Genomic DNA, 12,268 nt, shown 5'->3' with positions numbered 1-12,268 from the left:
TCTGTGGGATCCGGCACTAGAATTAAGAACCCTTTGTGCTGATGCAAAGTCTTCCTCCCCAGGCTTTCATAGAAATGAATACTGAAGAAGCCGCTAACACAATGGTGAGCTACTACACAACAGTCACTCCAGTTCTCCGGAGCCAGTCCATCTACATCCAGTTCTCCAACCACAAAGAGCTCAAGACTGATAACTCTCCAAACCAGGCAGTAAGTTATGCTTGTCGCCATCCTTGGCTTTGCCTATTTGGCACGTGTCCTCATTCTTCAGGCTCCTGCGTGGGACTGTTCATGTTTCTGGCCCAGGAAGCCAGGGTCGTTGTTCAGATGGCACATACAGATGTCCACGCAAATGTGGGACCTTTTGACTTGAAAGCGTGCAGTATTACAGAGCGGGTGGATGGGATCCTATTTGGACAAGCTTGCTGCAGAGAGATGTACCAGTTCTAAAGAGATGAGAATAGCAGGGGTCTGCAGTGTGGTGCCCATAAACACCACTGTGCCCACTGACATCTTTCCTGGTGCCCACCAAGTGTTTGTAGAAAGTGTGTGGGTCCAGGTGGGGCTTTTGCCAGACATGGTTTCTGATTGGCGATTGGAAGTTTGATTGGCTGTGCAGATTTTTTAAAATGTTGCTTTGGCAAAAGCTGCTTCTACAGCACAAGGATCTTCACTTGTGTGACCGAAGGTAAGCTGTAGCAGCTGTTTTGTGGCTGGCTGTGCCTCCTGCAGCAACCATTTTGTGGCTGCGCCCACCATACTGTATCAGAATTTCAAATGTGCCTGCAGGCTCCAAAATTTGGGGACTCCTGGCGTAGGAGGTGGGGGAGGGGGCAGAGATTGCCATGATGGATCAGACCAGAGGTTCATCTTGGCCCTGTAACATCCTCCAAAAAGCTCACAAGTAGGAGGGGGAATGGCTCAGTGGCAGGACACACAAGTTCAGTCTCTGCACCTCAAATTAAGGGGTAGCTGGTGACAAGAATAACCCTTTCTTTGCCTAAGGCCCTGGTGAGTGGCTGCTGTAAGAGGAAATATTGTGCTGGATAGGCTGATGGTATAACTGTGGAAGACAGATTAATATGTCAAGTCCTGATAGTAATTTGAGAGAGACTGCCCCAGAAGATACAGGGTCTGTTGCTCGGTATCATGGCTTACAGGGTAGAGAGATGTGTGCCAGTAATTTGGCTGTTTTTTCCTAAAAAACCTCTTACATCAAAACATCCCTGTCAGCTAACTCAGTAGACAGGTAACGCATGAGCGTCAAGTGCTGCTTCACCTGAACTGTTGGAAGGCGTGTCATTCTTGTGTGTGAACAGAACCACTGATCTTTCTCTTCTGATATCATAACCTGCAAAAAAAAAAGTCTTATCAGAGCAATAGCCATCTCTTTGCTGTTCATCATCTTGTTGCTTTAAGAGAATTTGAGGAAAACCAAGGGCTAAAGTGAAACCTAGAAGCGTGTGGTGGTGTTGGGAGGGACAGCTGTGTTAATGTCCTGTGCCCTTTGGCTCCCCAGCGTGCACAGGCAGCCTTGCAAGCAGTGAACTCGGTTCAGTCGGGCAACCTGGCCTTGTCTGCCTCTGCTGCAGCCATCGATGCTGGGATTGCCATGGCTGGCCAGAGCCCTGTCTTGAGGATCATTGTGGAAAACCTCTTCTACCCAGTAACCCTGGATGTTCTGCATCAGGTGAGAGACAGCCTCCATCCATTTCAGTAGCCATTATCTGGTAAAAGCAATATGTAGCAAGTTACCTTATGTGTTGGGTCTATGGTGCCTTTCATCCTAATGCTTTGGCTGCAGTTGGCTTTGGTCAAAGGATGTATACTCCCACTGTGTTAATACTGCATTTTGATAAGGTCTTCTCTTGGCACTGCCTCCTAGCACTGAGATTCAGAGGTTGACTGCTTCTGACTGTAGAGGTTCCTTGTAGTCATTGTGGCTAGTAACCATTGATGGACCTCTTCTCCATGAATCTGTTTAACCCCCTTTTAAAGCTGTCTATGCTTGTGGCTGGGAGGGAAGGCGGCATTGTATAGCCCGAACTCATCAGATGTTGGAAGCTAAGCCGGGTTAGTACTTGGATGGGAGACCACCAAGGAAGACTTCTGCCATCTGCCCTGAACCTATTTTTCAGCAACGTAAGTGGATGCCCCTGAGTTCTTCTCCAGCCCATGCATAATTTTATAAATCCTCTTAGCTGTCTTTTTTTCTAGAATGAAAAGCCTCTGACTTCTGAGCCTTAAGGAAATGCTCCAACCTTTTAGTCGTCATGGTTGCCTTTTTCTGTACTTTTTCCACAATTACAGCTTTCACATGGGAAAGGATTCATACATGCTTTGTAACAAGCACATGTCCTCCTTGTAGTAAGAAACAGAACTCAAGCATGTGAATGGGTAGAACTCAAGCATGTGAGTGGGTAGTATTTTAACTATATCAAGCCACCTGAAGCACAAACTTTTCATGCAAATGAGGACTCTCTTGCTCAGCAGACTCTCTCTCTCTCTCTCTCTCTCTCTCTCTCTCTCTCTCTCTCTCTCACACACACACACACACACACACACACACACACACACACACACAAATCTTGTGCCTGTCTTGGCAAGGAGATTGCTGCCGGTGGCCTTCTCCAGCCCTGCTTGGCGCCAGGCTCCTCTCTGCTTTGAGAGACCTTTCTGAGAGTAAAACCCTCAATCAGTTAAGTGCTTGGCTTTTGCTGTACAGAGGGACTCTTGAGTTGCAGAGTCCTTGAGATCCATCAAGACAAAAGCCACGTTCAGCAGTTTAAAAACCAACGAAGGAAAATGAGGGAGGTCAGTAGGCTCCTTTGTGTTGGTCAGGATAACAACCTGGGTTGCCATTGTCAGAATGGCCTTGAAGTTCCCATGCATTGAAGAATCCCAGCAAAAGAGGTCTATTCGGTTCAGCAGCATGGCAGAAGCTGCATTCTGCAGAATTCTCAGACTCCATCAGACGAATGCATCCTGTCCTGCACTGGTTGCCAGATTTGGCACTTGGGAACAGCTGCAGTATCAAGTGGCACTTGCACACTCTATACCTTGTGGTGGGAATTGCTGCGATGCGTCTCTCTGGTCTTCAGATGCTTGTGTGCAAGAGAACAGAGGCATCTCCCTGCTCTGTCTACATAATGCCTTGGTGTTAAGAAGGCCTAGGGAAATGGAAATGCTTAGGGAAAGGGAAAATACAGAAAATAGTCACATTACATCTCAACTTGTTTTTTGGTAGATCTTCTCCAAGTTTGGCACCGTGCTGAAAATAATAACTTTCACAAAGAACAACCAGTTCCAGGCTCTCTTGCAGTATGCAGACCCTATGAGTGCTCAGCATGCCAAATTGGTGAGTTCCTTGAGTGTGGCCCCATTTGGCAATGGAGCAGAAAGCTGCTTCAACCACAGTGGAAGTATTTCGCAGCACATATCTGCATTAGTGTGGATGTCAGGCCTATAGTCGGTGATAACTGCTTGGTCTCCTGGGGTGGGTGAATTGGATGTGCTGCAATTAGAGGGGATGAATTGGGAAGGGCTCTGAGTCGAGCTGCCTCCCTTTCGGTCAGAGGGAAGCGAAGGTGGAGATGATTTTATGCAGTGAGGTAGGCCACTATAATCTGGATGTGGCCATGTGCTGTATAGCAGCAGTACATGCTCTTTAAGCCAATTCCGGACTGTAGTGCCCTACCTTACAAAGGGGTTCACAGTATGCATGAAGTACGAGTAGCATTAGTGTTGCAGGTTCCCTTACTGTATTCTATTTTTAAAAGTCTTTTTAGTCTGCCTTTCTCCTTGAAAGGACTTCAAAGATTGTTGTAGTCTTCAGTCCCATCTCCCGCCCCCCCCCCTCCCCGGCCATCCATGGTTTCATGTTGTTTTGCGACTAATCCTGAGCTAAGCGGCAGCAGTAGCACAGCATGGAAGAGCACGTGGAAGCTCTGTGCCTTGCCTGCTTATGAGCTTGTCTCCTGTCTTTTTCCATCCACACTGTAAGGTCTGGAAATGTAGACCTTTTGAGTTAGAATTTCTGCTGCCATGTGGAATAGCTTTTGTGTCTACATGCTGAATATACAGTAGTGCAGTGACTGTACTGCCAGAAGGGGATGGGAAGAGTTTCTGAAACTCAGCCAGTCTGACCCAGCCCTCAAGGCACACCCCACTCCAGCTGTTCCCTTAAATTATGATACGTGGACGCAGCTGACCCACTGGGCCCTGGTGGCTCACATCCCTGTGTGCTTGTGCTTGCTGCAGTCCCTGGATGGGCAGAACATCTACAATGCCTGCTGCACCCTCCGCATTGACTTCTCCAAGCTCACCAGCCTAAATGTGAAGTACAACAATGACAAGAGCAGAGACTACACACGGCCAGACCTGCCTAGTGGGGACAGCCAGCCCTCCCTCGACCAGACTATGGCAGCCGCCTTTGGTAAGGGACTGAAACAAAAGCAGCGGGTGGAAGTGTATATACTGAGGGCTTGGAAAAGTTGGGTTTGAACCTCGGCTTGGGCCATCAGCTGCCAGTAATTTGGGAGAGGCACTGAGGGTGGCAGGTAGTGGTACCCCTCCCATAATGGTTCACAGTATGCGTGAAGTGTGAATAATGTTGTATGTTCCCTTGCCATATTCTTCTGGCTTGATAGATCCAACAGTCAAAACACCCCCACCCCCCTTGGGCTTGCATTAGGTCTACAGAATAGCTTCCAGGCATTCTTGTTAAAAGGCTTTCATTCCCCCCCCGCCCCTTCCCTGGGTCCCAGTTTGCAAGTAAATTTATCTACAAACCTGCATATTTATGAGTGCTTTCACCTTGTCCTGAATCAACGCTTCTGGCTAACAGGTACCTGAGTTGCATGCACAGAGTACAAAATCCATAACCAGAAAGAGAATAATATTTGCAAATCTTTGGGCAGCACAGTTTCATATAATCTGCTGCAGTGTTTTTGGAGTTTTCAAACTACTGAGCCTTTGCCTACTAATGCAGGGAGGGGGGGACAGCAAGAAGGATCCAGGTCAGAGTTGTGATCCATGTGGTCTAATTCTCATAAAGGTGCTCTGGAAATACTGGGTTTTTCCTTTCCCTTTTGCTGCAAATGGCTGCTTTTCTTCCGTCCCGTTTTCTGCTTGGTCCTTCTAGTGCCACCTGCTGTTCAGTGCATGTTAAGCTGAGCATTAAAGCATTTGATCTCTCTTTGCAAACCCCCACCAGCCCCAGATGCATGACAGATCTTGCATAGCGGTACAGATGCAGAGTTACTTTCCTGCTGGCACCATAATGGCTGCGCATGCTATTCCTGAGTGCTCAGTTCAGATGTGAAACAAGCCTGCAGCTGGTGCAGATGTGCTCTTAAAATAGTGTCAGTCATATTACTGCCTTGAGAGGCCAGGTTGGACTGAGTCCCCTTTCAAAAAGTAGATCCCCAGGGCTGCATTAAAATGAAATCAGGCATACTATAGAACAGTTTAGAAGTTAGACACTTGCAGTTCTGATGAGCAGCTGGTCTGCAGATGAGTTTGTCTTGTTCTCATGAATTTACTGACACTAATTTTGCTTATTCCTGTAGGTGCTCCGGGCATAATTTCTGCCTCTCCATACGCAGGGGCTGGCTTCCCTCCTGCTTTTGCAATTCCTCAAGCTGCAGGTATGGTTTCGTCTCCAATTTGCCTTTCTAGAAGCTCATGTCTCTGCCATTCAGCTGGCCTTCCTCCTCCTTCCCCCCTTGAGCTCAGTGCCCTCCCTACAATTGGCCGTCGAAAACATTGACCAGGGGAGTGTTGTAGCTGGGGCACAAAGTGTCCTTTCAGGCAAGCCTGGTTGCCTTTTTAAAATCTGAAAGGAAGGCTCCCGACCCGAGTTAACAGACTGCTTGGAAATGCCTCAGTTTTAACAGCAGCGTTCCCAGGGGACCTCTTGAGCCTGGCTCTTTGAACTCCAGCCAGTGACCGTGCGAAACTTGTATCTGGGACTCGTATCTGCTTTGAATTCCTTTATGAATATTTAAAAAGCTGCTCAAAACCAAAATGACAATGGCATGCTTTGCCTTGGTAGCTGAAAGCAGAAGGCGCTCTCCTGGAATAAGCCCTGTTTCTGGCGCTGTGGCGGGTTAGGCCTTGTGCTGCTTACAGCCATGTTGTAAATTCATGAAACACAGTTTGAGGTCAGGTAGCAGTTGCATGCGTTGAAAGCATCATAGTGGGGCCTGAGAGGAAGGTGGGTGCAGTGATCGGTTACATGGGAGGCTCTAGAGTTTATTTTTAGGTTGCTGCTATTTTCCTTGGGGATTCTTGTGCAGCTGCAACATCTGTTAAGAATGTGTGCAGTGCAGTATCCACGTCTCCCTTGGAATACGTTGGATGGAATTCTGTGGTTCCCAAAACTTGCTCCGCTGATTGCAGTTAAAGGGTTGCTGTTACAAGACAGCATATTGGGAGCTTCTGGTGTACGCACACATCTCTTACCCTTTATGCACCACAAGTGTGCAAGAGCCCATCATGGCTTCTGCACAGCATTCTGTTAATGTCTTATCATGGGCAAGAAATGAAAGACGTGTGCTTCACATGGTTTGGGTGTGGCCTCAAAGGGATGGGGGGCTAGTGCAGGAATATCCTGGTTTCCCTGTGCTTTTGTAAGAACTACAATAGAAATGCCTTTGCTGGAGGGGTACCAGTTTCAAACAAATATGTGGAAATGGCTGGAATGTGCACAAACATGGCTTGGTATATGCATGATAAAAGAATGAGGCACTTCTGGCATGCATTGGTGGGAAGACCTGACGAATGCAGTGCTTGTGTATCATCCCCTTTCCTGCATCCCCTATAATGAATTTGCTTATGTAATCCTGTGGAATTGTGCAAATGTGTTCAGAACCAGATGTCCAGAGATGTCTTTCCATTTGCCCAGCACCCAAGGAGAGCCAAATGCCATGATCCCCTCCCCCTCCCTCCCGTATGCCAGAAGCAGAGAGTGGCTGGTGCCCTGAATGATAGGGTCGGAGGGACTTCTTCATGACTGAGCCGTCTGGCTTCTGAGCACTCGTGTAAGGAAGGACCAGGTCTCTACAGCACTCTCGTCCCTGGGCTCTCGGTGTCCTGCAAGCCTGAATGTTCCCCACACTAGCCAGAGACCCTGCTGCTGATTTCTTCACTGGTTAATGTGTTTTGATTTTCCAGGCCTCTCAGTTCCAAATGTACACGGAGCTCTTGCTCCTTTGGCTATCCCATCAGCAGCTGCTGCCGCCGCTGCCGCAGGACGGATTGCTATTCCTGGCCTCACCGGGGCAGGGAACTCCGTTCTGCTGGTTAGCAATTTGAACCCCGAGGTTAGTGGAAGCCTTGTTGTAATCTCTTCTGTTCAACTTCTCTCATTTTTGCTTCCTTCCAATGACTTTTTTGCTCTCGCTTCTTTGAACCACATTTAAAAAAAAGAAAGAGTTGTGCTGAAACCACCGTAAGGCAGAATCTGTCCAGCCTTGAGAGTTGAGTCTGAAATAATGGGATCATCAGAAAAGCACGTCAGAAGCCCCACCTAATTCTGAGTGGTTCACCTGGACCATCCTTGGGTAAAGGTTCTTTCTCAGTTGCAAACCAGAGAAAGTGCTGTTGTTCCCAAAAGCCAAAGTTCAACATAACTTCCTTTTGAAAACTTGCCCCACTTTTATCCCCCCCATGGTTTTGCCTCTACTTGGGTCCTCCTCTCCATAGTAGTAAGAAACATTAGTTCTCCTTTGGCATGTTGTAATGCTTTAAGTTGGAGTGACAGTCTTTGTTCTGTCCTCTTCATTGGGTCTTTTTATTCCCCGTTCCCGTGCCAGCTTAGCTTTGTTTTACTTTTTTGCAAGTATATTTCCTTTGCCATGCATTGACACATTTCCCCCTCCCCCTTATGAGGTTCCTTAAAATTGTGTGTGCCTTGTTTCTGCTCCTTAACTCTTAAATTATGTTTTCAGTTCCATTTAACATTTTTCCTTTGAGTCGAAATATTTGGTTGCCTTTACATGTTCAAGGAATGCTAAAATTGGGAGTCTGCAGAATGTCTTTTGTCCCTGATTTGGACTTGTGTACAAAGCATATGTTGCATCCAGATTTCTCTCTGCAGTGGAGCCTCTTCCATTGCTTCGTTCCCTGATGCTTAAAACAACTGTTAGACTGTACCCGAAACCGAATTTCTGCTGACCTTGTTTATGTCCGAAGCTCCAAAGGGGAGGCATGGATGAGAGAACCACTATCAATTTAAATCTTACAGGAAATTAACCAATTTTTAACCTTTTGCTGTTCCTTTTTCTGTCCATTATAACTGTTCTCTTCAGGACATGAGATTTTTGCCAGCAATGCTTGCTCCCAGCATAGTCTTGAACCCACGGAGTTGTTAGGATCCTAGGGACCAGGACTCCCACGTTCCCCAGGAAGACACACAAAACTCCTGGGTGGGGCAGTCCGTTCTAACAGCTCCCTCTCCAGGCCAGGGAGGCAGTAATGATGCCCCTGGTTCTCTGCCCCCCATTTTAACCTTCTTTACAATGAAAGATGGCCACAAAGTTTCACATTCTCATGTCCATTAAAGAGCAGCTCTGCTTCCCAACAGTAAAGTGGGATGGGGTGGGGTGGGGTGAGTCATAAGGGTCTGCAGCCAGTACTGTTGACATACTCTAGTTTACAACAGGGTTAGTTAGACTCTGCGGTTTTCCCCATGCTGTGGCCTGTAGGTAGTGATAACATGGGCGGAGATTGGTTTCTTCCCTACTGGGGAAGGACTGCTCCAGATGTGGGGTAGTGTGGGAAGCCCTACTCTATTAGTTGCAATGGGTGCAGGGGAGGGAGCATCTTCCTGTCTGAAGTCTGCTTGCTCTTTCTGGCATCAGAAGGCAGAGTAAAAAGTCCTGAGAACCTGGAATGTACCTGTGGAAGCATAGCCCAGGTCTTCTTGAAAAGAGATGTTGCATTAAAATAGAAAAAGGAAAGTCGTGGGCACCATTTATGTCTACATTAAAGGATGTACAACGCTAGATTCATTATCAGGTTTAAGCAGTGGGAAATTGTGGACTCTGGATTCTCTTAAATTCAGCACCCCACTCTGCCATTATGGTCTGCTGTCCTGTAAGCCAGTGCAGCTGCCTTCACTTGAGAGAGGACTCTGCCAAAGCTTGTGCCTTGTGGTGGGCTATAGTGAGAATTGCTGAGCAACTTACTTCATGCCTTTGTGTTTTTATGAACTTCTCACTTCATCCATCAAGCTTCTCTTTTGGGCTAGACACTTTGATCCCTGTAGTGAAGCTGTGAACTAACAAGACTCCTCAACTTTTTTATTATTTCCATTGCTTGTGTAATCAGTGTTGTAGAAACTTATCTATGCAAACAGTGGAAGAGGCAGTATTTCTCCAGAGGGACTCTTCTCCTTCCTTCTCCATATTGGACATGCTAGTATTGAAATGTGTGTGAATGACAGGAGAAGGATTCTGCTGAGCACTGGCCTGAAGCTGAGAGATCAGTTTCGAGGTCCTTTGCTTAGCCATTTGTGGCTGAACAAAGAGTATCTTGTAGCCCCAAATGCCTGGAAGCTAGACATTTGGGGGGCTAACCTCAGAATGGAAAAATCTCTCTTGTGTTTTCCCACATCTGTTTTTTGGTGTTGAGAAAAATTGGATGGACTGATTACAGGGAATCCTATTGACTCAGAGCCATGCCCATCGCCCCTGAAGAGCCTTCAGTTCTCAAAGTGCAAGTTGAACTCAGATTGTCTCTATGGGATGGTACAAGCCTCCTCTCCCTAGTTAGTGCTTAACAAGAGGGGTCCAGCGTGCAGCTGTTCACCTTTTGTTAGGTGCTTCTCAGGGTCTTTAAAACACTAGTCAATACAGCATCTTTACACAGTCCTTTTGGCTGCCACCCACCCACTTCCCACCCCCAGCACATGGTATGACAGTTTCCTTCTTGCCTCTGATAGGCACAATGTTGCCAGCCTTTGGCACTCACCCTAGGGATGACAAGCTGGACACCCACTGCTGGGAGGGGAGGTCTTCTTAACTCGTTCCTTACTTTAATCTATGTCATTTTGCATTGGCTGAGTGGGAAGCAGCAGCTTTCTTGGTGCTGGCCATGTGCAAGGCGCTGCAGCAGACCAGGGCCTGTATCTAAAGCAAGGAAAGACTCCCCAGGAGCTTCTGCCACTACAGAAATCTTTAGGGCAGCCTGTTGAAGTGCGTGCCTGAAAGTGCCTTTTGCCAAGTTGGGCCTTTGGTCCATCTTGTTCAGAATTGTCTGCTTCAAATGTTAGCTGCTTTCCAGGGTCTTGGGAACAACCTTTCCCTGCCCAGCACATGAGGCCCTTTCCAGTCTAGCTTCCGTCCTGGCCATGGGACGGAGACAGCCTTGGTTGCCCTCACAGACGACCTTCGCAGGCATCTGGATCGAGGCTGGTCAGCGCTGCTTGTGTTACTTGATGTCACAGCAGCGTTTGACACGGTTGACTATGATTTGTTGGCCAGCTGCCTTGCCGACATGGGGATTAGGGGGACAGCCTTACAGTGGCTGGTCTCCTTTCTCCAGGGTCGGGGACAGAGGGTGGCGCTCAGGGGAGATCTATTGCCCCATCACCCTTTGGTGTGCGGGGTTCCCAAAGGGGCGATACTCTCCCCGATGTTATTTAACATCTATATGCGCCCCCTCACCCAGTTGGTGCGGAGGTTTGGGCTGGGTTGTCATCAATACGCGGATGACACCCAACTTTTTCTGTTGATGGACGGACGGCCAGACACGGCCCCAGACAATCTGGCCAGAGCTTTGGAGGCTGTGACGGCATGGTTGAAACAGAGCAGGCTGAAATTGAACCCAGTGAAGATGGAGGTCCTGCAGCTGGGACGGGGGCTGCCAGATGTTGGGATCCAGCTCCCTGCCCTGGATGGGACACCACTGGCAACTTTGCCAGTGGTAAAGAGTCTGGGTGTGCTCCTGGATGCCTCCCTATCGATGGAGGCCCAGGTCACGGCGGTTGCCAAGTCTGCATTTTTCCATCTTTGTCAGATCAGGCAACTTGCCCCCTACCTGACACCCCAGGACCTGGCTACAGTGATCCATGCAACGGTCACCTCCAGGCTAGATTACTGTAACTCACTCTACGCTGGGCTACCCCTGGGCCTGATCCGGAAACGACAACTGGTCCAGAATGCGGCGGCACGGGTCCTGACTGGTATACCTTACCAGTCATACATCACACCTGTCCTGCGCCAGCTGCACTGGCTTCCAGTTGAATTCTGAATCAGGTTCAAAGTGTTGGTTCTTACCTTTAAAGCCCTGAGCGGGTTGGGACCGGCATATCTTCGGGACCGCCTCTCCCTGTATGTTCCCCGGAGATTGCTTCGATCAGCGAATAAATATTTACTTGTGGTCCCCGGCCCTAAGGAAGCCCGCCTCGCTTCAACCAGGGCCAGGGCCTTTTCAGTCCTGGCCCCAGCCTGGTGGAATGCTCTGTCAATGGAAACTCGGGCCCAGCGGCACATATTATTGTTCCGCCGGGCCTGTAAGACAGAGCTGTTCCGCCAGGCATTTGGTGATTGAAGGGGGCGGTGCCATGTCGGCCTCCCACCTTTGGGGTGGGGGAGGGTTCTCCCCACCACTGCACTTTGTTAATTTGTTATATTGTTTGTATATTGATTTTAGTTCTTGTTTTTATCGATTTTCACTGTTCACCGCCCAGAGCCCCTGGGGATGGGCGGTATATAAATTGAAAAAATAAAATAAAATAAAAAATTAGAAATTGATGCTGATACCTTCTGCATGTGAAGTGGGGGCTCTGCCACTGCACCACCCCTTTATTGGCCCCCAGATTCAAATTTTCCGTGTACACTACAAGCTCAGGTTTTTTCCCTATCAGTAATTGTGGCTTCGTACAACTCCCCTCCTCAAATTTCTGTTTACATGGAGGTTCTTGTAGCCAATTACCTGAACTATAGTTTGAACCACTTTTGGACTAGTATACAGAGTTCCTGATTGGCAGTTTGAGAACCTTGGCCTTCAAAGGGTCAGCTTGACCCAGTAGTTCGTTACAGGTGTACTCTGGGCAGTTGTGAGAAATACCTCAAGCTTGTGAGTGGGCATGCACATGTGTGATGCTTGTCTCTTGGAGGTTAACTGAAGCCCCCTTTGAGCCTCCCTTTGTGGTTGATGGAGGCGGAGGCCTGTCCAAAGCTGTTTCTCCCAGATGCTAAGAGGCTCTGGGAAGAAGCCAGGAATGGCAGTCTCCCGTTGCCTCTTGTAAGTTGCTCTGTTGA

At 48.2% G+C, this 12,268-nt stretch overlaps 1 protein-coding gene across 2 annotated transcripts in view; it reads left to right on the top strand.

The window, feature by feature from the left end:
• PTBP1 (polypyrimidine tract binding protein 1) overlaps positions 1 to 12,268 on the top strand; it is a 44,474-nt gene that overhangs the window by 25,293 nt on the left and 6,913 nt on the right. For both annotated transcript variants that reach the window (XM_054979256.1, XM_054979257.1), the window contains 6 exons: positions 63 to 209; positions 1,519 to 1,689; positions 3,247 to 3,357; positions 4,260 to 4,434; positions 5,570 to 5,647; positions 7,176 to 7,324. In XM_054979256.1, coding sequence (XP_054835231.1) covers positions 63 to 209; positions 1,519 to 1,689; positions 3,247 to 3,357; positions 4,260 to 4,434; positions 5,570 to 5,647; positions 7,176 to 7,324 — 831 coding nt within the window. The remainder of the gene's footprint in view (positions 1 to 62; positions 210 to 1,518; positions 1,690 to 3,246; positions 3,358 to 4,259; positions 4,435 to 5,569; positions 5,648 to 7,175; positions 7,325 to 12,268) is intronic.

The sequence above is a fragment of the Eublepharis macularius genome, chromosome 5 (genome assembly GCF_028583425.1).
Source record: "Eublepharis macularius isolate TG4126 chromosome 5, MPM_Emac_v1.0, whole genome shotgun sequence".
Classification (NCBI taxonomy): domain Eukaryota; kingdom Metazoa; phylum Chordata; class Lepidosauria; order Squamata; family Eublepharidae; genus Eublepharis; species Eublepharis macularius.
This window is presented reverse-complemented; position numbering and strand designations above follow the sequence as displayed.